Raw genomic sequence first — 25,443 nt, 5'->3', positions numbered from 1 at the left:
AAAGACTTTGGTCACCACGTGTCGTTTTGTCTGGAAGAGAATGGCCGCGGCCCACCTGTGACATTTCATTACCATCTGTCTGCGTCTGCCTGGGTTCGTCTTTTCATCTTGTGCATCCGACCCACTTGTGAAAGCCGTCGTAGCTGCTTGTTAAATTTTCACATCGTCTTTGTCTGCGCTCTCAAACGAGAAAATGACACCTTTACTCGACCTGTCAGACAAAACAAAAGCATATCTGCTTCCTGATAAACAACAACTCTCAAACAGCAGCCTATTGTTGGATGTCGTCTGTTATTTGACCACTTTCCCAATGCATACACACTGACACACACAAACACCCACTTCCTGTTGAATCCACCGCTTTGGTCGAATTCTCGACTGATGATTAATCTGTGTGGCGGGGCAGCATCAAGAGTTAGAAAGCTATCCTTGACCCGACCTATTGATTGAAAGGTCGACCCATCTCCTCCTGCAGTGTCGTTACTCTGACAATGTTTGCCCCGTTTGGCCTTTGTAAATGTATTTTGATACGATACATTTTGCCTGATCATTGCATCTTGCTAAAAAAGAGGAGGAGGAGGAAGGAGTCGATTCTGAGCGTAATACCAGCGCCACATCAATCCGATTTTCTCCGTCTGAGCGAAGCTGCCATTCAGGAGGGAACACCGGCACTCCCGAGTCATTTAGTAGTCTACACTGTGACAGTTAACCTTGTTTACAATAACACTCGGGCCTCAGACTACCGAGTTACTGTGTGTGCAGGCCTGGGATTACATTAGCCGCATGTGTATGGGCTTGGCTGTGTGTGCGTATGAGGCTGTGGACGGGAGAGACCAACGCCGGAGGGTAACACAATGTCACAGTGCACAGCTCCCGTCTCGCAGCACACAGTCTGGGCTTCTGACGGCGGAGGAAATACTTTAAATTTGTCCTCACAAAGCTCTGGTAAAGGAAGAGTGTTGTTATCCGAGAGACTGAGGCTGGGATCAGAGCAGAGGACATGTGACATAGATCAGGGAGAGACAATGCAGGTAAGGTTATCCCTCAAGGACCTGTGACGAGTGATGGAAGGAAGGAAAATGAGACCTTTTTTTTGGCTGAGGGCAAGGACTGACTAACACAGAAAGATTGTGCCCTTGCTGCAGGAACATATACTGAATGATTGAAAGGCAGAGGGGGGGATAAACTATAAGATCAAATTAAAAAAATTCTCAATTTTTTTGATCAAGTTAAGCTGGCAGTTGAACTTGGTGCAAAAAAGACTCAACTTCACACTCAAGTGAATTTGTTGATTCCAGTCGATAAAAGTTGATAGCTTGCAGCTTTTCTCTTTTATTATGTCTTTGTATAACTCAATTATCTTTTTCTTTTTTTACTTTTGTTCAATACAGGCATCAGCGTTACCAACATTAGCAGATAATGACTCGATTCCCAGTTGAGTTTGGAAACCATCAATCATCTACACTAACGTTTTGAGTGTCGCGGAGGGAGATGGGACCAATCCCAGCTGACATTGGGCAAGAGGCGGGTTACACCCACGACAAGTCCCCAGCATATCGCAGAGCCAACGTAGATACTCTCATGATTACACGGGCAACTCTGAGTCCCAAATTTAAATGAGTTACAGTATATGACTGTGGGAGGAAGCTGGAGTTGCTGGAGAAAACCCACGCAGATACAGAGAGAAACTCTGAGAAAGAAAGAACTTCTTACTGTGAGGTGACAGTGCAAACCACCGCACCGCTGGGTTGCCCTGAATTTGGCTCTCTCAATAGAAATAAAAAAATAGACCAAATAGATTCTTTATATTGCAGGACAACAGCTTTCAAATTCAATGGGTACCAAAAAAAAAAAAACATTTAAGATGAAATGACTCAAAACTGAAAAATTCCCCCCTGGGATCAATAAAGTATTTCTGACTCTTATTCCCTGGAAAAAGAGAAGTCTTCTCTTGTGTTTGTTACAATAGCTCCATGCAAGAGGAGAAATATAAGCATATAAAGATTTTTTTAAATATATAAAATATGAAATATATACAATATGTGCGTTCTGTACATCGAGAATTTAGCGCAAGCATGGGTATGTGCGGATATTGCTGGCATTGTAATGAGTCCAGTCCGTTGACTCAGAGGGAGGAGTTAGTTGGATAGCCACAGGCAGGAAAGACTTGCTGCTGCGCTCTGTGGTGCATTTTGGTGGTCTCAGTCTTGCGCTGAACGTGTTTCCTGTATAACAAATCGAAAGCAACATGCTGTCAGGTGACTAATTCATAGCATAGTTACAAGGTAATACTCACATTCATACATGTGGGAAATTCAAGCTTTCGGCGCACCCAGGTTTCACATATCTTCAAATGCAGACAGGCCTTGGAAACTCATACGAAGCAGAAGCTTTCATCAACACTGGAAATGACTGAGCCATCACATCAGCTCCATCTAAATTAAATTAGATCTAAATTTGCTGCCCTTAATAGCACTTGCCATGTAAAATCAATTAAACTGTCCATCACAGGTTGTTCACACACATGTCCATCATGGCAGAGACCGAGGTGCAGTCAGATGTGTGGGTAGCAGACACCAGGCAGTATGAGACACTCTCACACAAAGTGAGAGCTAAAATCTATCAACAACTCCAAATGGTGTCTGCCATACTTTCACCATGCGACTTCTTTCCTCCTGGTTCTTTTTGCCCAGACACCTACGGGGTCAGAATCAATCATTTTCCTGTCGGAGTCTGTTACAGCCCACCCGGGGCTGTAATGAATCCTAATTTAAGCTGTCATCAGGACGCTTCCAGGACGAGGCCGGGCTGTTCCCAAGTGACCGTGAAGCTGTTCATTCCCCCCCCGACAGGACATCTAAAACTCCTCATCTTACAGTCACTGCATCGTCAAAAAAAGGACAATAACTAAAACAAATCGCCGGTAAATCTGGCATGCAGGATGTACCGACATCTGTAAACTATCGGTCATGGTTCTGATAACATTTCAGTAAACTGATCAACCGATTGGACCACGTCTGACGCTGCTGTCTGAACAAGTCTCACTTTACAAGATTTTAGTCACAGAACATCCTCAGACAAGCTGCAAGATAAGAGGATAAGGAAATGGTTCCATATGACAAATTCTGATCCTGAACATGTTATCAACTCCACATTTCTTCAGATACTGCACTATTTAAAAACTTTAAAAGCAACACACTAACTCAGTGGTTTAAAAAGGACGAAACACTTCTCCAGGCCGTGTTCCTCCATAAACAGGTGTATAACACGTCATGTCCAAACATTACCACACATTTATAGGAATAGAAAAACCTGCCAAGCATATTTTACATTGGGTATGTTTAGCATTAGGCTGTTAGTCTCTGTGACACAAAAACCTACTTGCCTGGTTCATGTGTGTTAAATAATTTAAAGAACTACATAAGAGCTGAGCGAACGGATGGAGGAAGGAAAACATGTGTGAGAACTCAGTGTAGAGTACTGTGATTTGTTTTTGATTAAATTAAATATTTCATTTAGAATAAAAAGATGTAAAAGATACAGTGCTTTCTATTTAAAATACCAGCGATCTACGGCCATATTTAGCCATCACTGCTCTGTTTAAGTATCCTACTAGTCTGGTTTAAATGTTTCCATCCACAGTTACCATGGACAGCGACACTTACAGTAAGAAACCACAGGAAAGCAGAGGCATGGCTGCAGTGTGCAAGTTAATGAACAACAGAGACTCGTGTTGGAAATGATGCCTAAGACCTTCTCGCCATCTAATGATCTCTGCTGCATCACCTCTGCAGAATCATTATACAGAGATGGCGGCGCTGGTATCAGGTGCCGAGCAGGTGCACTGACCCGGGGACCTTCACGCTGTGTTCCACACGTCTTACTATGTTTGGTGATGAACATGTTCATACGTGTGGAAAACTATTATGTTCAACATGGCAGAAGAGACCATGTGTGAGCACAGTAAACTGGCTGGAGCAGGCAGCTGATGCCAGCGCACAGTGAGCCACAAAATCAACTCCACTTTACCATCCCACATCTCTCCTTTTCTCAATAGTTATATAACTATTGAGAAAAGGAGACAAAAGATATTTTTTAATTTATTCTTGTTCCTCACATTTTTAATATACAGCACTTTGGTCAATTCTGGTTGTTTTAGATATTTTCAATGCTTTATAAACTTGACTGGTCTCAAATTACTCTTTCAACTTGCATAACATTTTGCCCACCAGTGTACAGCTGATGGCAAATGTTCTTCAGCAAATTAAACTAGCATGTTAAGGTAATGAGGCCTGACCGAGAATGAGGATTAGAAATCTGTATTGTGGGAGACTGAGAGCAAGGAATGAAGCAAATAAATAAAATATATAAATAAAATACAGCTCCATTTGGTCTGCTGGTCTAAAACCAACTGTCCTGCATCGCCAGCAGCAAAAGTTAAATGTGCTCATTTTTACTCTCTCTGCTGAGTCAATAATAGAATCACTTCAGAAACTTGGCAATAATCCCTCCCATACCTCATTTTCCATATTAAACTATGCAATGTTTCGTTCCATATATTTGTATTCAATTTGTGAAATTGGGGCGTGGCGCTTTATGCTTTTACTTTAATAAAGAAGTTTAATACACTCACCTAATGCTGGGTTTCTGGGTGAGTACAAAAATGTCTGACGTTGGGTTCTAATCCTTATTGGAACAGGTAAGCACCCATGCAAAATGCATCATAGAATATACTTGATTTTTTCCCTCGAGTAGAAAATAAAGAATATACGTCCAATCTCATCTTCGCTTCTTTTCTCATCTTTAATCTTCCTTTATCACACTTCACATCATCTTCCGTCTTCCCTCATTTAATCACATCTCTATCACCTTTCATTATCTCTCCAACCCGGTCTGATCTCTCTTAATCCTATTTATTTCCTTTCATTACACATCATCTCGTGCCCCTCTTTGCTTCATTTAGTCTTTCTGTAACCTCATTACATGACAGTTTTAGATCGTGCTGTATATCGGACATCATGCTGCTGTAAGTAGTGTTCGCCACTGCTCTGTTCTTTCCATGTGGAAAATCCAAAAAATGAATAACAGACTCTTTGATAAACATGGCAACAATAGGGGGTAAGCAATGGCTCACGCTGAATGCTAAAACTTTATTTGGCAGAGTGAGATCTCTTCGTATTATGTAATTGACATGGCGAGGGCTGTAATGAATCTGCAAGATCAATTTCAATGAAGTCATAATTTATTTCCTTTACCTCTTCAGCTGAGTGCAATGCACTTTGGAGAGACTTTAATGGATGGGAGATCTTTGGCACCAACCTTAGTGGTCTTGTGCGCCAAATTACTTTTAGACAGCGATCTGGATGATGCTCAGAAGCAGGCTCTGGAACGCTTCAGCGGTGAGGTGAGATGAGAAGCTTTCCGATAGCTGCTACACTGCTGAGAAGGCACTTATGGTCTTTCACAGGTAGTCATGCATCTTCTGTATTTCTTTCTTACAGTTGGCAGCGGGACAGAAATGACATGAGTAGGTCTAATGAATAGAAGTGATATCAGGGAATGAGTCCTGAGAGACGGCTCACTCTCATCAGATCTAGTTTACTCCAGCAGACATGGCCCTTGGATACAGTTTCTCCTGGGAGACCCTGACTCAGCACGTTGAGTGATGTGGGAATATACACAACATCCATCTCCTACACTGCTGATGGCATGCCTGTTGTACATTCGCCTACTGGGCCACTTTTCATAGAAAGGAAAGACATCGTATAAAACCCTTCAGCATGCACGGGCCCTTTTGCAGCCTCTGTCTTCAGGCAAGGGCACTGTGACAGATGGACTGTGAAGCAAGGGGCCAATCACTATTATGGCAGTAAAAAGGGTGAGAGTGGGCAAAGGGAGGGTGTTTGAAATATCAGTGCATGTGTGGCCTTTCTTAAAATCAATATAAGGAATTAAGTGAATATGCAGCAGGGAAGGTAACATGATATATCAGGTAGCTTGTGGTGTAGGCTCTCAGCTTGTTATTAGTGAAGATCTCACGGGCCTATACATTTGAACTGGATGTAGTCATCTGGCCCACACAGCTCGACACGCTGCAGGACTCCAGTAAAGGAAGCAGTGGACCGGTGAATCTTTGAGCGCCTCACAGCATCATGAAACTTAATTTAACCTCCGGGGCATTGCGGTCCATCATCACGCATTTTAATGTCCATCATCCCTTGGTAGTGACAGAGTTAGCGGATGAGTGTTTAACCACATGTGTCTGCTCTTTTACTCACGGAATCGCTCGCGTTTTTACGCAACTGCTCCTCCTCCTCTCCCGGCTCCGCGGCCGGCTCCACCACCAGTGTCTCGAAGCACGTCGAGCCCAGAGAGGAGCTCTTCTGCTGGTACGTGATCAGCTGGGACACGGCGAGCTTGGGGCTCCCGTGCGTCGTCAGCTCCGGCTTGCTCCCCGTGGCTCCGGAGGCTGCGCCGAGGGGGTGCATCAGGGGTCGTCCGTCCGCGCTGGTGCCGGGGACCGCGTCGCCGCCACCGGACCTCGTATCCCCTTCGAAGGAGGCCGGCGGAGAGCTGGACAGGTTGGGCTGCGACGACGAGAACACCCGGTCGAACTGTTTCTTTTTCCTTTTAAACATCCACAGCCCCGATTCCTTCTTGCTGCCCTCCGCGCCCCCTGCGCCGCGACGCTCCGTTCCCACTTTCGGACTCAGCCAGGGCTTGGTTTTCCCCTGGAAATTCTTCCACATCCTCCGCTGGTAGGACTCCTGTCCCTTGCCGGTGCCCTCATCCTTGGGTGATTTCTGCTCCATGGTGCCTGTGCAGCAGCCGGCCAGCCTGAGCACACTCTGGAGGTATAGTGGAGGGATGGCACAGTTGGGCTGCTGCGGCTCGGGACTTCCACCGATGATCGGTTTAGGGCGCCAGGAGGCAGACGCGCAGTGTGGTGATGGAGGGGGTGTTAGTCGCACAACGAGCCCTGTAGAATACCTCTGCAGGCCACGCTGCACATGTCATGTCACACACCGGGCAGCGCGGTTGCTGGAAAGCAGAAGCCTCATCTACTGAGGATGTGTCTCAGTGGTGAAGTTGGCAGCTCATGCGGTGACTTCTGCAAGATTGCCCACAAAATAAATGCTGCGCTCGGCTGCTGTCGGTCTTTGTGTCCCTGCTGTGCACGCTGTGCCTAACCAGGGTTTGGGTAAACTTCCTCATTAATTGCTCTATTCAAATGAAGGGTGCACCGTGCGCCTCCCTCTGGCCAACCCCCGTCACTTCCCTGGATCGTCTGTATGCTGGTGATTGCATAACACAGCTTCAAAGTGCCTCGTGGAGATGTTTATGTTTCAGTGGTGGGTTCACTGTCACCTCACCTCAGAGTGACTCTTTGCAGACCGACGAGTCGTGTTCGTGCATGGCCTCTAGATGCACTCCTTCAAAGTACAGAGCTGTGTGTGTGAGCGGACCATGACCCCGAAACCTTGGAGGTTTTGAAGAGGTCTCGTCTCTCGTGTTGCCTGGATTGCTTCTGCACTGCAGCCGTGCATGGATCTGCTCTCTCCATCAAATGGATCAGGCTTCAGTGAATGTTATCACCCACACGCAGCAGCCAAGAGCAGGCAGCCTCCTCTCTTTTTAGCTGCTGCCGCTGCAGTGTGTATATAACAACCCACCACGTCCTCCCCTCTGGCAACTAGTTTCAGCACTGTCCCCCTGGTTAACGCTGTACCCATAGTCACAGACACAAAACACACTGAGATGATAATGAACACCTCTCTCCATACTCCCTGTAGCACATACACAAGACGTAACAGCACGGCCTTTTCTCTGCCAACAGGGCGGGTAAAATCCTCTTAACAAAAGGGATTATACAATTCCATGGACATGATTCCACTATTAGAGAGGAGGGAGGGTCCGAGGCCTTCTGGTGTGACACGGATATGACCTTGGTATCACTTGTAGGAGTGATGATGGAGGCTGATGATTCATTCATAGAAACAGACTTCTATGGAAAACAGCTTCATACAACTTCTGTAGCTTAACGGTTTTTGGCCTGAAACTAGAGCAGCACCTGTCAGTTTCCTAATCCTGTGATAACAGTTCTACAATATACTTTCACAATCACTATTTTATTGTTTGCAGAGCTTTTTATATACAGTCTATGGTGCAGGGTGATGTTAGAGAACATTGTGACCATTCTACCTGGTTTATCTGCAATGGAGATTTTATGTTTTTCAAAAAATGAAACTGAATTTGCTACATACATCACATGTCGGCTATTTCAAAAGGTCTGACACCACCGACACAATCTTCAGACCCAAGTTTACGTTTTTTCATCTCAATAGATTCTATGAAGGATGTCTTCATGATGGAGATAAGCACCTGTGCTGTGTTTCAGTCCAAAATGGTGAAATAGAAATAATCAAATTATCAAAAAGATCTGGCAGCGATTTTGACCCGCTCTTTGACCCATGCAGTTGTCAAACGCTGCTGTAGTTTATCCTAGGACATAGAAGACATGTTCACTCAGTCCAGGGACTGAAGGCACGCTGCCCCGCCCCTGCTACAGAGCGCTGGTTGCCCGTTTATTCCATTTGTATTCGTTTGGAACATATTGCGAGTCTAAATTGCACCAGATTTGACACACTTCCCAGGACCACCAAGAACATATATGCCAAGTGTGAAGCCGATAAGCTAAACAGTTCGCAAGATATGTATTTCACGTACAGCCAGATGTGGAGTAGGTAGATATACACACATCTATGAGTAATCTGAAAATCAAACAACTGAATAAACGCCACTGACAAACTTTCTTGTATGTAGGAATCACTTGATATCTCATCAATCCCATTAAATAAAACATTTTAATTGCAATAAGGAGGTGTGCTGGCAGCAGCACAGTGAACTGCCCTGAACCAAACCACTCCCTCAGTGAAGGAGACGCGAGCCAGACACTTCCTTTCAGCTGCCAGTGGCCTCTTCTATTGGGCGGGCGAGGATAACTGATGAGACTGCACTGAGCAGGCCTTTCCTCTTAATAATGCTGGTCCTGTTGATAAGAGACTAATCCATAGTGTTTGTGGCTGCGCACACATACACCCCCCCTACATACAGCCACGCATAGACGCTCAGAAACATCTTTCACCGACTGGAATCACGTGCATTTCAGTGGAGCAACTTGATTCATGCTGAGCTATAATGTAGGCTAGGTCTTGGTTAAATTAGAAACGTGACAAGGCCTTTTTCACACAGGTTGATTCATTGCCTTCATGATTCATTCAGTGCAGAGAAAGATGAATGTTCACTTGATAACTATAGGGCTACACAATAATATATTTTATATATTGTGTGCAGTGAAACAACAGGAGAATACAATGGCTTTTAATGACTTGGCCAACGTTCCCCTCTTTTCCATGGTCAGTTAAAATAATCAAATATTCTGTTATTACAGTCTCCATCAGCCAGTAAGAGGAACTGACCTTGTACCAGGCAGCTCTGGTTCCACCTGTTTGTACAAACTGTTCCTCTTTCTGGATAAAGAACACATGCACTGACATGATTTAAATCTAAACTGCTTTACTGAATCAGCTGCATGATGAGTCACAGCTTTGAATTTGCGTTTTTACCTTGAAATGTTTCCAACTTAGTCCAAGATTCAAAGCAGTGTTTTTTTACCTTTACATAAAAAAAAGCTTGTATAAGCCATACACAGCAGGAAAGAGCAGAAATGTAATCAGAAATGCCAGTCATCTGTGTCTCTAATCTCGAGTCATGAACCACATTTAAAGCTTTTCTAGTTTAATATTATCTGACAAGCAAGACCATTCAGGAAGCACTGGATTCTTGTACTTTGCAGAGACGAGCATCAGACCCTGAATGAATCAAATATTTAAACCATTTATGAAATATCAAGATTTTATCGAGATAAGGCTAATTCTGGTCAAATGGAATGCCAAACCCAATATTTCCTATACCTGAGCATATCAGAGAAAAGAGAAACTGGTGAGGCAAAGAATAAGAAGAGACTTAAATCATCAATACACCTCAAAATGTTGGGCATCTAGATGCATTTTCGGGCCTATCGCCTTGGAAATTGCAGTTTTACGGAAACTGATCTGTTCATCACATTTCCTAGAGTGTAAAGTAAAACTCACGTGAACACTCCCAGGTCAGCAGTTTGCAGAGTGACACTGCTGCACCACATGCATCACTCTCGCATTACTACTCAGACGAATTTGCACTGGCAGAAGCCGGCACGCCCCAACTCAAGGAGACCACAGTTACCAAGGGATGTGACAACACAAACACATGAAGTGAAGAAAGAGCCAACTGAAGAAAACCACACAGGCCTGTGAGTATGAAAAAGAAAACTGCTTGATATACTGTTCATAAAAGGGGAACATATTACAATAGCCTTGCATAGTGAGAAGACTCTTGGAGCTTGGAGAAGACTGTAAAGCTTTCTATTAAAAAGTAAAACTGACTAGATCTCAGCAATATGTAATATGTGTTTTCCTTTTTAGAAAAGAAGAATGTCATATGAGTCAAAGTTAACACCCGATCAGAGTCACAGCAGGTAAAGTCCTTTACCTAATCACTGTATTTTATATTTTATGTATTCTGACCTTAAAGCTGTTAAGAAATGTGCCGCAATTGTAGTAAACAAACTTCCTTAGTTTCTGGGGCTCTCTAACTCAATTCTAAAAAAAAAAAATCAGTCTGCTAGAGATAAGTTCTACTCCCCCCCGCTGATGGAATGAAAATAAGGTTTGGAACCACAAATGACCTTTCTAACACCGCTGTAAATCACATTGATCAAATTAATCCTTAATCCACGGCAGCATCACGCAGGGTGACACAGCAAACACGGGGACATGAAGTCAATGAGAGATCTGGTTGGAGAGGGACCTGAGGGTATGAAAACCAAAGCACAACATCCCATTTCATCTTCATTCTCCTTCTGGGTGGATAACTGCTTCATTGAATTATGCTGTTGACTTTATCTTCCCCCCCGAATGTTTTCCTGTGCCCTAGTGCAAGAAAATGTGAACTTGACTTTGCAAAAAAACCTTTGTTGTTTTCCTTTAATTTGAATTTCATGACTCAGAGCTTGTTTTTTATTTTTATCTGCTTACCTCCTGATTAAGGCCTGATGTCCTGGAGGGTCGTCTGGGCGGTCAGGAGAGGACGCTGGCTGTGCTGCTGGAGCAGGCTTTCGCCATCAAAGCGGAGGTGGCGGCAGGCCTGCAGTCCACCAAGGGCTCGGTTCAGGTCGAGGCTCTTTCCCGCAAGCTGCTGGAGAGTCACATACTGACCATCACACGCATTGTCAAGCAGCTCAGTGTGGACATACAGGTATACAAATAGGTAGATAAGTAGACATGGTGTTGTCTTGTGCAAAATGACATCATTAAACTGTAACCTCAACCCTAAGTTTTGGCTGAAGTGGTTAGTTTCAGCATAGATTTGAAAATGAGCGGGGCTTTCTAGATTCCCACTTACGAGTGGTCACTGGTGGCGGGGGCTCACCCCCCTTTAATTCGCGTAATGGTAACCTTTTTATATAGATACAAATCTCATGACGTGGAGACATCCCAAACGTTTGACTCTACGCAAGCTTTGGCCCTGCAAGGTCCAAGACAGTTTGAAATATTAGCGGGCGGTTTGAGCTTTATTTTTAAAATATATTTTGTGATAAATGTGATATTAAAATCTGCATTAATGTCTTTAATCTAAGAACAATCATACAATTTAGTTTGCAGCTTAAAAAAAACATTTAAAGGTTCAGTGTGTCGAATTTAGTGACATCTAGTGGTGAGGTCGCATGTTGCAGCTGAATACCCCTCACCTCACCTCCCCTTCCAAACACGAAGGAGAACCTGTGGTAGCCTACGGATTTCATAAAAACAGGTGTTTAGTTTGTCCAGTCTGGGCTACTGTAAAAAATGCGTCAGCCTCCGTAGAGAGGACCCGCTCCTGATGTAAATATAAAGTATTTAAATATAACAGGGCCCATTCTAGGGTGAAGAAAACAACAATTTGTACAATTTAGATTTTATATTCGATTTCTGCCAATAGATCCCTTTCACCTAAATCTTACACACTGAACTTTGAGTGCAGTATCTCTTGAATGTTCTCTGGTCATGCACACTTGCAGCCTCAAGTTACTATGTGGATGAATTTGTTTTGTCTTTATCTGCAGGTTCTTTTTTCCCCCCCCAGTCTTTTATCTGCTCTCTTCTCCTCGTCTGTCTTGATGAGCAGTGCGCGCGCACACACCGCTGATTTGATTACACCTGATAGAATGGTGCAGCGCCCGAGCAGAGCCTGGCTGAGTGACTCTTCCTCATCAGCTCAGTTGTTTTTGTCTGTATGAGCCCAAGCTAACGATGTACACGGTGTGTGGTTAAATAAATACTCGCCCCGTTATGCAATCGTGCCTGAAATACAGCAGCGAGAATCATTACTGGAAAGTGCCGGGAGATCAGACTCTTGAGTGATGAAGGTGCGGATTCATCTTTAGTAACCCCATATTCAAATTTTGAAATAACACGCAGCTTCATTAGTGCACACCAAACGGGCCATTAACATGATTACAGGCTGACATTATCTGAAATAGTAGATGGATGCCTAAGAACTAATTAATTCTGAACATGAAGAAGTAACAAGCTAAGCTGTTTGCTCTCACGATAAGCCGACGAGTCATCTTTTTGATGTTAGCACACATTCAACACAATCCTGTGGAATCGTCACTCATGCGATGAAAGGTGCTGATGAAACTTCTTAGTAATTAAACAATGATTTCTGCAGCATTAAAAGGGGGAGCAGAATTAACGCTCAACACTTAATTTATCCTTAGATTGTCCTCATCTTTGTTTTGTTTAACTTTAAAGAGTATTTCGCCATCATTTTCAAATATAGGCGATTATATGCATTAAGTACTCTGTCTTTGTTCTGATCAGGCACTAGAGAGACAGATCGCCCAGCGGGACTCGGTAACATCTGGAACGTCACTGGCCGTTCAAAGCTTAGACCAGAAAAACCTGGCCGGCATTGGAGACCTAAGAGGAAGAGTCGCCAGGTACGCACACACGGTCTGAAAAAAATAAATAAACTGGTGCACAACAATGAAATGACCACCGAATCAATATTTAGAGGGCCTGTACAATAATTTACACCCGAGTCTGCTGAGTGGTCAGACTGATTAACTCTCCTTGCAGATGCTCTACTTGGTTTTTCGCCCCCTCTAATGAAGGAGAATTTTACAGCTCTCACTCACACAAATGATTCCACTCTCAGCAGACTGAAGTTTCTAGGTTTGCACACACACACACACACACACACTCTCTGATTTGCACTGGCTCATTATTTTGTGTCTGTGCAGATTACCCTCGTTAGACTGGATTGCAGAAGAGGCTTTGTCGTCTTAGTGCACTGCTCAACAGTGCATGTGTCATTTTGTTAACTACGGTACTTGTCGTCTCACAACAGGCCTGCCCTCCTCCGTGTTGTTTAAGAGGTCGGTGGTGAGGGGGGATATTTGCTATTACTTACCAAACAGCTAATTTATGGTCCAATAAAGTGTATAGGAAAACGCCACCTACTCAGTCTTATCACATCTTGCATGTTAGTCATAAATAATCAGGTAAATAGGCTTCAGTATTTGTATCTGAGGCTCTCTACGGGGAAATAACCCAAATTGCACATTGGACATTTCAGCTTAGCTGCTACAATTGATTGTGGAGCTGGATCACAATTATTATATTGACAAACACAAGTTAAGTGTATTAAACCAATTTTATCATTTGACTGGCGTTGTGTTTTGCCTGTTTTTATGTCAGTTACCCATCAATAAATGCAAACATTTAAATGTGTTTGTTCAACATTCAAAGGATGAAGTCGCACTGCTCCGGATGCAGCAGAGCCTTCTTTGGCTTCCATTAGCTCACCTTGATAAGGGCAGCTGTCTGATTCCCCCCCATCTCACTGCCTGGTTGTCAGCCATCTAAACTGTGGGTGCTTCCTCCCAAATCTCCATTTCTTCACACCCCTTCCTTATCTCCCTCCCAACCCACTATCCTCATATGGTTTCTTATCCCCCCGCCTCTGTGCTTCCTCACTTATTACCTCAGGTGTGATGCCAGCATCGCCAAGCTAAGCGCCGACGTGAGCTCTGGGGATCGGCACAGGATCAGACTGCAGCAGGAGATGAAAGAGCTCAGGGCAGGTGTGGATGTGAAGCTGGAGGAGCTGGAAGTCAAGGTGAGAGATGGTGGATCATTGCCGTGGACTTTATATAAAGAGGGACGCCACGATGGCCGCTCCCCAGAAGTGAAGCCAAAGCATCTTGATCTGGTGGTTGGCTGCAGTGTAGGTCATAAAAAAAAGTAATATAAAAAGTCAAATTACATAATATATATATTTCTTTTTTTCTCAAAGATGTTTGTCATTTTAATTACACTGATTGCAGCAGGTTTGGATTTCATTATTTATTTGATGCCTACCTCATGATTGACAGCTGACTCGCATTTGGTCGAGCATGTCCGTAAGTTGGACCTCGATACTGCGGCTACATGCACAGGCTCTTCCTCCAAGTTATGTCACCAGCAGAAGATGGCCGCGTTCTTATGTGGGATATCTTGGCCTCATTTCTGGATAGTGGGAGGAAGTGGAGGCGTGTGGTCCATCTCTATATAGAGTCCATGTTCATTGCTGTCAAAGGGTTTGGCAGAAGAGACGTGGAGCAGTTAAATGCTCTATACAAGGCAGCTACACATTCATATGTCTTTGAACGGAAATATCTCAAACACAACACAATGGATTGCTTTGAATCTGTGTTCAGACATTCATGGTCCTCAGAAGACGAACTCAGTTACTGTGGTTGTCCTCTGACTTTTGATCTTGTGACACCATCAGGTTGAATTTCTAACGTCTAAAAAACTATATTGGCCTGGTATTTGTCCACAGAGGAGGAACCGTCCTACCTTGGTAAATCCGCAACTTTTCATCGAGTGCCGCTGGATGGGGATTACCTTCATTTAAGTGCTGCTTCCGTGAGAGAAAAATTATAATCTGATAATACACAGGAGGGGTGTTGTTTATCCGAGAAATGATGACTGGGTGTTGTCGGCAGGTGATTTGGAGGTTACTGCTGCCACAGCCACAACCACAGACCCTGAAGGATGGAAATGAGAAGTAAAATGCATTCAGGGATAGAGATAGCCAAGTCCCTCCATTGATAGCTTACACTGCTCACACACCCAGGCTGATACCGCCTGTACTCTGTTCGGTTTGTGGCACAAGGTGGTAAATCACTGATGGCAGCCCATTAGCCGCGGAGCAGTGGTCAAGCATGTACAGTTCTACCATAAGGATAATTGAAAATGTAGAGAAAGTGGGTCACTGCTGTTTTGCGGCTGTAGGAGTGGTGCAGTAGCTTGATCGGCTCGACTCAGCAGAAACTGGAAGGGATAAAGGTTAGTTTACGGCCGCCGCCACCACAAGATGCTTTCACATCGCATTACAGCACACGTTTGTTCTTTACTCAGCTTCATCGTGACCTTGAACGGCTGTCGGCTTCATTGACAGAGCTCACCCAGAGCCACAGGAGCTCCCTGTGTGATCTGCATAAACAAGTTCAACTACTAGAAGAGAAGTAAGGCCATTCATCTAAGTCTAAGCACAAGCCATATTTGGATCGTTACTATTATACGACTGCATATTTTAAAAATGCTTACAACTGATACTGTAGGTAACTAGAATGGCCCTCCGTCCCCTTATGTCCTCTTATGAAACCACATTGAAATCTGCTAGACTTAGATCTGCGACAAATTGCACACACTCAAATACCAGTGACCTAAACATCGATCCAGATCTATGAATCTGTGAAAATGTCAAAAACATCTCACAATATTAAAGCAAGTAAAATTTTAAATCATGGATCTGCTCCTTTGTCCCTGCTCCAATCTAACAGACGGGGCAAAAACCTCAGTGGTGGAAGTAACAAAGTTATTTGTATTGATGTATTTGTAAGATAGGGACAGTGCTAATTAATCAAACAAAATACTGTAAATGCCAGTTTACTGAATAAGCTCATTTTCATCTGTTGTCCCCAGCCAGTTGTTACAAGGCAACCTGCAATAAAATGATACATCTTTACAAAACAAATCCACGATTAAAACACCACATCCAATTGAAACAAGCAAATTACTACAGCTAATACCACTGTATAGGCTTGATGAAACTGTTTGTTTGTGACAGTGGTCAGAGCAACACGTCTTATCTCAGGGTGATAATGTTTTGTGTAAAAATACTGACATTACTTTATTTCAATACTTTCTCCAGCCTTGAATATCTTGTATTATTTAGTGTGCTGCTTGTGACTGACAACTACGGCAGCAGCATCAAGTCAAACCCCAAAAGGTGGCACTGTTTCTATCTCAGCTCTAATTAACACCAACTTTAACAGCTGTATTGATTAATGATTGACACTTTGTTTTCACAGCACAGACATTTTACTTGGGGCAAGTTGTTTATTAGACGAGGGGTGCCAATTAACAACAGGTTATGGAAACAAATTATTTTTCTGTTGCCAAGCACCTCGGAGCGCCAAGTAGGAACCGATATAACAGATCGAAATTTACAGCGAGCGTTGCCAGCTATTAGATCCTCAGGTGTGAAGACCGGATTCAGTGTATTTGCATTTCCCCAGACTTTCCAAATCTATTCCCACCCTCTAAAGATGCTTTTAGTGTCTAGAGTTTGCAGAAAGAGACCATAGAATGCAGCCTCGGCTTCAGCTACGACTGCATCGTCAAAATAGATCCTACTGCATGTCTGTACTTTCTTTGTAGGATGTCAGGTGGGCTGAAGGAGGCCAAGGAGCAGACAGACTCACTGAGAGAGTGGACAGAACAACAGCTCAACAGCTTTCTGCAGACGCATGCACAGAGCAGCCAGCAGCTCTGCTCACGACTCCAAGACAAAATGGTAGGACCCACAGTCTATTTAGAATATGATACAGAATATCTGAGAGGACAGGAAGCGATAAATAAAGTTTACTAGGAAAAAGGCTATTTCTGCATTTATTTTCTAAGTTAAGCCGGCCTACCAACATATGGAGAAAGAAAGAAAGACATGTAGGAATACAGAAATACATATATAAATGATGAATAATTGAATGGATGATTGTAGAAATGAATTAATGAGTAAATAAATAAACATAGAACTGTAGAAATTCTTGAATGCATGTATGAATAAAGAAGGTTTAGGGTTAAGAAGTACATTAATAAATTCATATTGAAATATATTAATGATAATTGTAAAATGTATGAACACATAAAATATGAATGTAGAAATACAGAAATAGTCTTTTTCATCCCAAACTGCATTTATTTTTACTATATGTCCTTCGTATTATCTATGCATTGTGTGTCCTCTTCCTTTACGGTCTTCAAGTTTTTAAATGGCTTTACGTGAAAGAGACATTTTGTTTTGTGGTGTTGGAAAGTGCAGGGTCAGTCACACTCCCTAAGCTGTGAATCAGCAGTTAAAGTTCTTAACTTTCCGCTATGCAAGTGGAACAGATGCTGAGAAAGCTGCAGAGAGTCTAATCGAGTGTTTTGTGTCAGCAAATTGTTCAAGGTGGCACATGAATGAACATTTGTAAGAATCAATATATCATGTTAAATTAACTTTGACACCATCATACATACTAAAGTGGCTGCTGCATCTTACAACTTTTAATAGCAGCATCTTTTATACTTTAATTTTAATGAAGTTGCAAAAGTTTGAAACTTTATTTTATCATCCTTTGTCATTGCACTTTTGACTTTGTTTCATACCACAGATGAGCAGAAGAACGCACTAGTGGCTGCAAGCGTACAGTGCTATCTCAAAAGTAATATGATTTTGAAAATATGTGAAGATAAGATAAAACATTGTTGATCCAACGTGAAACTCACTTGTTACAGCAGCAGGTGGTCAAAAAAAAAAAACGAGATAGACCAGAGACCACATGAGCAAAGTTCAGCGGAGGCACAAGATGATTGCATTGATATTCTGTATTTCTGCATTATGTATGTAGAGATATTGAAATAAATATATAGGCAGGTATGGTTTACTATATAATTGAGCAGAACCTTCGAATGAGGATTAAAAAGAACATTCAGGGCTTGTTATATACACAGCGTGAGGATTAAAAAGCTGTTGTGCAGTATTGTGGGTTTTAATTGTTGGATCTTGTGTGTGTGTGTGTTTTGTGTTCAGTTGGAGTCAGAGTCTAGATTAGCCATTCGGCTGCGTGCTCTGGAGGCCCAGATGGAGCGGTCTGAGACCCAGCGGGACCAGTCCGACCAAAGTCCGGCAGATCGGCTGAAACGCTCTGAAAGAAAACTCAGTGAGAGAGTGAGCTCAGTGGAGAGCAGCCTCCATCAGGAGCTGCAGCTGCTCAAACACGAATACCACAAAGGTGGGTGATCGCTGTATGCAACTGACTGTCATCAGCGAGTAAACACACACACACACACACACACAGTGCATGTACCTTACTATATACGTCAAGGAAAAAATGTACATGCAAAAATGCTTCACCATCGAGTCAGGAACACAGAGACACGCAGTGAGAGGCTGTTCCTACTTTGTTACATGACCACTTGATGAATTCATTTCTTCTGCACACAAATGAGATTCTCACTTCAGTCAGGGTGAGAAAAGTGAGAAAGGTGAGCAACTGTATATTTGAAATAGGGATGGGCCATATATAAATATCAATTATTATCAATATAAATGTCATCAATAGCAATATAAGAAATGTTTATATATAGATATAGATCTATATATCCTTTTACATGGTGCCAGCAAAGTGAGGAGGTATAACACATAATTGATCACAACTTGTGTTTGTCATTCTCTGCTAATAAAGAAGAGTTCACTCAGGAGCAAAGATAAGTGTTTAAACTTAAAAATAATAATAAGACAGTTATCAATATTGACTGATATAAAACGTTTTATCTTTTTTGTCCATGTCATCCAGCCATAATTTGAATGTATGAGCAGCACAGCTCATAAACACACACAGTACATACACAACCTATTTATCTCTCTCTCTCACACTCTCTCACACACACACACACACACACACACACACACACACACACACACACACACACACACACACACAGTCTTGCTCAGACTTACTGGTTTGGTGAACAGGTCGTCAGTCTTACAGGTGGAAGTATCCAAAAGGCACAAGTAAACATAACTGGGTAACACATTCAATATGAATACACAATGCTGGTTCCCTCACTACTGACGACATGAAGTGGAAAACAAAAGGAAACAGACTAATTACACAGGTGAAATGAATTAAAGGCTGACAGGTAATCACTAAGGGCAGGAAGCGGAGTCCTCTGAAATGAGAAACACAGGTACCTACAAAATATAACAGGAAGTAACAAAGGTAAATATAAATTAAAAAGGACAAATAAATGAGAAACAAATCCAAAAAACCAAACTCAAGGAAGATAACAAGGCCAACGTCCATAAACGAAACGATCCACAAGAATAAATCAGGAGCTCCACAAAAGTTTAGAAGTGTCTTCAAAGGTTCCAGAGAGGGGCAGTGTCATGACAGATAGATACATCAAACATATAAGTACACTACATTAAAACCTACAGAGCTCAGCAAAGACTTGGGTTAAAAACAACTGAAGTATAAGTATACAAGTATAATTAGTGATTCAACCTCTTTAATCAAGTATAAATGTACAGGCTCTGAAATGGACTAAAAGACCATTTCTATCGGCTGTTTCTGTGCAAATCAAATAGAGACTCATGTCACATTTATACAGTTCGAAGGCTATTCAACTTAAACCACCGCAAATTAAATAAATAAACATTATACTAAAAACAGAGATTACAGCTGGAAAAGATTTGTGAGCATGAAAAACTGTTGAGGAGGAAATGTATATAAGTATTCTTAATTTAAAAAAGGCCAGGGATGAGGAATGTTTTGTTGCTCTGCTTCAGCGATGTTGGCTGATCCCTCACTTTTCTTTCAATGTTGTTACTCCTTATCACGGACATATGCACCACGCCTCCTCTCCCTCTCTTGTCTGTTTCATCTTGATACGTCTATTACGCCGCGTAATGTATGATGTGCACGATACGCACTGATAGATATACAATAAGGAATCGTCTTTTCTCTGTTGCTCCATCCATTTACTTTGAAATATGTCTCAATGTTGGAAAGGCGATGCTTGATGATGCAAAATAAATGGATAATTAAAATGAAGGGAGTGAAAGTAAAAGGTCGTCAGAAAAAATAAATACTTAGGTAAAGTACTTCATTACTTCCCACCTCTGCTTACATGGGACACAGGAATCTAGCAGCAACAGCCCCCAAACTAACATGGGCTGAGGCAAATGCAGCTTTTAAACCAGAGGAAATTGGGTGAATGTGAGCTACAGGTGCTTCGTACAACAACCTCCAAACTCATAAGCCATAGATCCATGCAGCCATCCAGTGGCTGAACTATGCATCAAGCTGCTGTCAGCATCCATCCCCATCTCACTGCTGTGTGTTTGAAAAGTTCAGTTACGCCAACGCTCTCTGAGCCTCCAGACACACAGAAAAGAGGCAACGGCCCCCTCAGTTAATCAGAGCTGGAGTTAACTGCTTCATGAATCATTGGTCAGCCACCCATCCCAGTGCCAGAGCCATTCATCCATTGCTCTGGTTTATGTATAGGATGACAAGATTGAAGGAGGTGGTGTGAGAGGGGATAAAGGCAATTCACAACTGATACTGATATGTAAAATATGTGTGGTGAGACAGGCACGGGGCCAGAAAGGGAGGGAGAGATTTAATATCCGTTGATTGTATCAGAAAGTTTATCTCTTCACCTCACAGTTCATTCTCACTGATTATTCTTGGAATAAATTCAATACGGAAAAATATCAGCATTTTCTGACAAGTGTTAGCAACCGAAGGCGATATGAAACTAAATTAGAAATAGAAATGTGACAGATTAATAACAGCAAAGGTTACTAAATCACCAAAAGATACAAGGTTAGAGCCAACACAATGAACTATCATGAAGCTAATGTTGTAGATAGTTGAGCATTGAACAGTAGGGGTTGACCGATTATCAGCCTGACTAATTATCAGATCTGATATGCAGAATTCTTAGGATTATATGAATTGTGTTTTTTATCCAGTGACCAGTACAATATTTTAATTTAAAAATGTGTTATTTGGTTCTGCAGTAGCTTCCATCTGCCTGTAGTCACGTTTACACATGTTATAAGCAGCCAATGGGCCTAATAAGTTGATCTTGAGTCTTGTGGAGCTACAAGGTCTCCTGGGATATAACTTGAGAAGAGCAAATCCCTGTGTGTGGATGTTAGTGTGTTGAATGATCCGGACAGTATGTTACACTATGAGATGACAGTGTATAGACATAACATAGTATATGATCCACTGTGTCCTTATCATATGATGTAAGAGATAAAGGAAAGTGATTTCTCCCAGGAATGTGTTGAATATTTTGGACAGTATGAAACACTTTGGGACTACAGTATAATAACATATGTCACTACTAAACACAGTATGGTTTACTTTATCCCATGAAGCAAAGGAAAGGCCTTTTTGCCAAAACCCGGGATCGAACCAGGGACCTTTAGATCTTCAGTCTAACGCTCTCCCAACTGAGCTATTTCGGCACATACAGAGGAGAAAATATGACCATCAAATTCGAGATATACATGTGTATACTGTATATATATATATATATATATATATTTATATATATATATATATAAATGAACATGATTTATTATCAGACAGAGGTACACTACGCATTTGAACTACTTACTCATCCAGTTACCAATAAAATGAATTAATGTAAAAAGGGAGACGGGTCGAATTGTGTTGAATGTTTGGGACAGTATGAGACGCTTTGAGACCACAGCATATTAACATACCATGTGATTCACTGTGATCCACAGTATATGCGGTACTATGAGACTATATAACCTGACCAAAGTTTGTGTTATATTTTGAGGTAAAGGAAAGGCCTTTTTGCCGAAACCCGGGATCGAACCAGGGACCTTTAGATCTTCAGTCTAACGCTCTCCCAACTGAGCTATTTCGGCTCATACATAGGAGAAAATATGGCCATTACATTTGAGTATGAGACTCTTTGGGACAATAGTATATTAACATAACATAGTATATGATTCCCTATAGCCCATGGATTAAAAGGCACTATGACACTACTAAACATAGTATGGTTTACTTTATTACAAGAGGCAAAGGAAAGGCCTTTATGCCGAAACCCGGGATCGAACCAGGGACCTGATATAGATATATATATATATATATAAATTACCATAATTTATTATCAGACAGTGGTACTCTAGGCATTTGAACTACTTACTCATCCTGTGCCCTTCTGGTTTGACATGTTAGCAGCAGCCAATGGAAATCATAAATTAAATAAATAACTTGACAAAGGCCCATGTGTGGATGTTAATATGTTGGACAGTATGAGACTACAGTATATTGGCATGAGATAGCATGTGATTCACTATGATCCACAGTATATGAGGTACTATATAACCTAACCATAATATACTTTGAGGTAAAGGAAAGGCCTTTTTGCCGAAACCCGGGATCGAACCAGGGACCTTTAGATCTTCAGTCTAACGCTCTCCCAACTGAGCTATTTCGGCACGCATAGGGGAGAAAGTATGACCATCACATTCAAAATATATATGTGTAAATATATATTTATATTTGTATATATACGTATATATATAAATTACCATGATTTATTATCAGACAGCGTTACAGTACGCATTTGAACTACTTACTCATCCAGTTACCAATAAAATGAATTAATGTAAAAATGCAGACGCGTCCATAATGCGAAATCTACTGAAAAGATTGAATCAATTATTCTACTGAACAGATTTAATCATTTAAGGGGAAATTTTGTTAACTTCCTTTAAGAGAAAGGGCGTTAGTCTTGGCGGAAGACTATGCGTTTTCCAAGTGCCCTTCTGGTTTTACATGTTAGCAGCAGTCAATGGAAATCATTCATTAAATAAATAACTGACTAAGACCCATGTGTGGATGTTAATGTGTTTGACAGTATGAGAATACAGTATATTGACATATCATAGTGTGTGATTCACAGTATATGTGGTACTACGAGACTACATAACCTAACCATAGTATGATTTATACTTTGAGGCAAAGAAAATGTTTGGGACAGTATGAGACACTTTAAGACTACAGTATATTCTCGTTGTATGTGATTCACTGGGATACACAGTATATGAGGTACTATATACCCTAACCATAGTATGCTTTATATTTGGAGGTAAAGGAAAGGCCTTTTTTGCCGAAACCCGGGATCGAACCAGGGACCTTTAGATCTTCAGTCTAACGCTCTCCCAACTGAGCTATTTCGGCTCATACATAGGAGAATATATGACCATGAGATTTGAGTACGAGACACTTAGGGACTACAGTATATTAACATAACATAGTATATGAATCCCTATAGCCTGTGGATTAAAAGGCACTATGACACTACTAAAAATAGTATGGTTTACTTTATTCCAAGAAGCAAAGGAAAGGCCTTTATGCCGAAACCCGGGCTCGAACCAGGGACCTGATATATATATATATATATATAAATATAAATCACCATAATTTATTATCAGACAGTGGTACTCTACGCATTTGAACTCCTTACTCATTCTGTGCCCTTCTGGTTTGACATGTTAGCAGCAGCCAATGGAAATCCTTAATTAAATTAATAACTTGACAAAGACCGATGTGTGGATGTTAATATGTTGGACAGTATGAGACCACTGTATATTGGCATAACATAGCATGTGATTCACTGTGATCCACAATATATGAGGTGCTATGAGACTATATAACCTAACCAAAGTATGCTTTATCCCACGAGGTAAAGGAAAGGCCTTCTTGCCGAAACCCGGGATCGAACCAGGGACCTTTAGATCTTCAGTCTAACGCTCTCCCAACTGAGCTATTTCGGCTCTCATAGTGAAAAAGTATGATCATCAAATACTAAATGTAATAAATATATAAACTCAATAAATAACTTGACAAACGCCCATGGGTGGATGTTAATGCGTTGGACAGTATGACACGCTTTGAGACCACAGTATATAGAAATAACATAGTATATGATTCACTGTGTCCTTATCATATAATGTAAGAGGTATGACACGCTTTAAGACTACAGTATATTAACATAGTATGTGATTCACTGGGATACACAGTATATGAGGTACTACATACCCTAACCATAGTAAGCTTTATACTTTGAGGTAAAGAAAAGTCATTTTTGCCGAAACCCGGGATCGAACCAGGGACCTTTAGATCTTCAGTCTAACGCTCTCCCAACTGAGCTATTTCGGCTTATATATAAAGTTAGGACCATCACATTCTCATAAATGACCATAAATTACCATTAGTTTAAATACTTTTTTGCTACATTTATATCATACTTCAGCCAGACACCAGGGGGCGATCTACATGTTTTTGGTTTAATTTTGGGAGTTATATCGGCCCCTTGAGAAACCATATCGGTCGACCCCTACTGAGCAGGCAGGAAAAAAGCCCAGCACATACCATCTCACTCTCAAGCAGCACCCAGAGAACAATTCTTATCTCAGATGCTTTATGTCTAATAATGGTATCATACCTCTTTTGGACAGGGTTCCGCTCTGTGCATGATGCCATGGAGTCCCTGAGGCAGATAGGTGACATCAAATCTCGTCTTGACAAGGGCGAGCTGCAGAAGGACATCAGGCACATGTGCAGCAAGGTGGCAGAGATCAGTGACTCGTGACTAAAGAGGAACTTTCTGATGACCAGGGGAGGAATTCCTATTAATCCTATTTTTCAATTGTATATAAATACATAATTTACACCTCACTTCACTTCAAAATGGGCCAGAGGACTTGGCTCTTGCATTAGGCCCAGAGTGTTGATGGTCCGGGTCCGGTATGAGGCCCTGAGAGTCCAGCATATTGACATTGACACACTGCACATGCATACTAGGATTTTCGCTCAAGTCTTGATCACAAGTTTGACACTTCTTATTTTTGTTTTGCATGATTGTACGCGAAATAATAAATGTGACACGTTGCTGCAGGCCTATATTCTCTTTGGCTGAAATCCATTGAAAAGCCGCACAGATAATGTTAGCAGGTGAACCTGGTGGAAAATGCATGTTTCCCTCAGGAGCCCAAAAAAAAGGGATGATAATGAGGAATGAACTTACGTTTGCCAGTTGGTTGGAAACAGACTCCATGTCGAATAAGAACATTCTCACGTGCTGCTGGAGGTGTATGGGGCCACTGCTAAGGTGGTATGACAGTGTTGTGACCACCTTTCTC

At 41.9% G+C, this 25,443-nt stretch overlaps 3 protein-coding genes and 5 non-coding genes across 12 annotated transcripts in view; 2 read left to right on the top strand and 6 right to left on the bottom strand.

The window, feature by feature from the left end:
* Positions 1-11,154, bottom strand: part of mctp1a (multiple C2 domains, transmembrane 1a) — a 143,255-nt gene extending 132,101 nt beyond the window's left edge. For 2 of the 5 annotated variants that reach the window (XM_034595293.1, XM_034595294.1), the window contains exon 1: positions 6,279-7,584. In XM_034595293.1, the coding sequence (XP_034451184.1) occupies positions 6,279-6,812 (534 nt within the window). In that variant the 5' untranslated portion in view covers positions 6,813-7,584. Of the gene's footprint in view, positions 1-6,278; positions 7,585-11,135 lie in introns of those variants that run through there. The other 3 variants (XM_034595297.1, XM_034595298.1, XM_034595301.1) reach the window with 2 other exon arrangements.
* LOC117767705 (protein FAM81B-like) lies at positions 10,055-13,100 on the top strand. Its single transcript, XM_034595529.1, has 4 exons — positions 10,055-10,351; positions 10,524-10,576; positions 11,148-11,355; positions 12,963-13,100. The coding sequence occupies exons 2-4, from the start codon at positions 10,533-10,535 to the stop codon at positions 13,098-13,100; spliced, it is 390 nt and encodes a 129-aa protein (XP_034451420.1). The 5' UTR covers positions 10,055-10,351; positions 10,524-10,532.
* Positions 13,101-14,131: 1,031 nt separating this feature from the next.
* Positions 14,132-24,905, top strand: LOC117767556 (protein FAM81B-like). The gene is made up of 5 exons (XM_034595314.1): positions 14,132-14,262; positions 15,549-15,655; positions 16,854-16,989; positions 18,268-18,469; positions 24,760-24,905. The coding sequence occupies exons 1-5, from the start codon at positions 14,209-14,211 to the stop codon at positions 24,891-24,893; spliced, it is 633 nt and encodes a 210-aa protein (XP_034451205.1). The 5' UTR covers positions 14,132-14,208; the 3' UTR covers positions 24,894-24,905.
* trnaf-gaa lies at positions 22,083-22,155 on the bottom strand. Its single transcript has one exon. It is a non-coding gene; the product is annotated as a tRNA-Phe (tRNA).
* trnaf-gaa lies at positions 22,662-22,734 on the bottom strand. Its single transcript has one exon. It is a non-coding gene; the product is annotated as a tRNA-Phe (tRNA).
* On the bottom strand, positions 23,407-23,479 carry trnaf-gaa. Its single transcript has one exon. It is a non-coding gene; the product is annotated as a tRNA-Phe (tRNA).
* On the bottom strand, positions 24,003-24,075 carry trnaf-gaa. The gene has a single exon. It is a non-coding gene; the product is annotated as a tRNA-Phe (tRNA).
* Positions 24,388-24,460, bottom strand: trnaf-gaa. The gene has a single exon. It is a non-coding gene; the product is annotated as a tRNA-Phe (tRNA).
* Positions 24,906-25,443: the final 538 nt, after the last annotated feature.

The sequence above is a fragment of the Hippoglossus hippoglossus genome, chromosome 9, assembly GCF_009819705.1.
Source record: "Hippoglossus hippoglossus isolate fHipHip1 chromosome 9, fHipHip1.pri, whole genome shotgun sequence".
NCBI classification, from domain to species: Eukaryota; Metazoa; Chordata; class Actinopteri; order Pleuronectiformes; family Pleuronectidae; genus Hippoglossus; species Hippoglossus hippoglossus.
The sequence above is the reverse complement of the archived record's forward strand: the minus strand, read 5'-3'. Positions and strand labels throughout refer to the sequence as shown.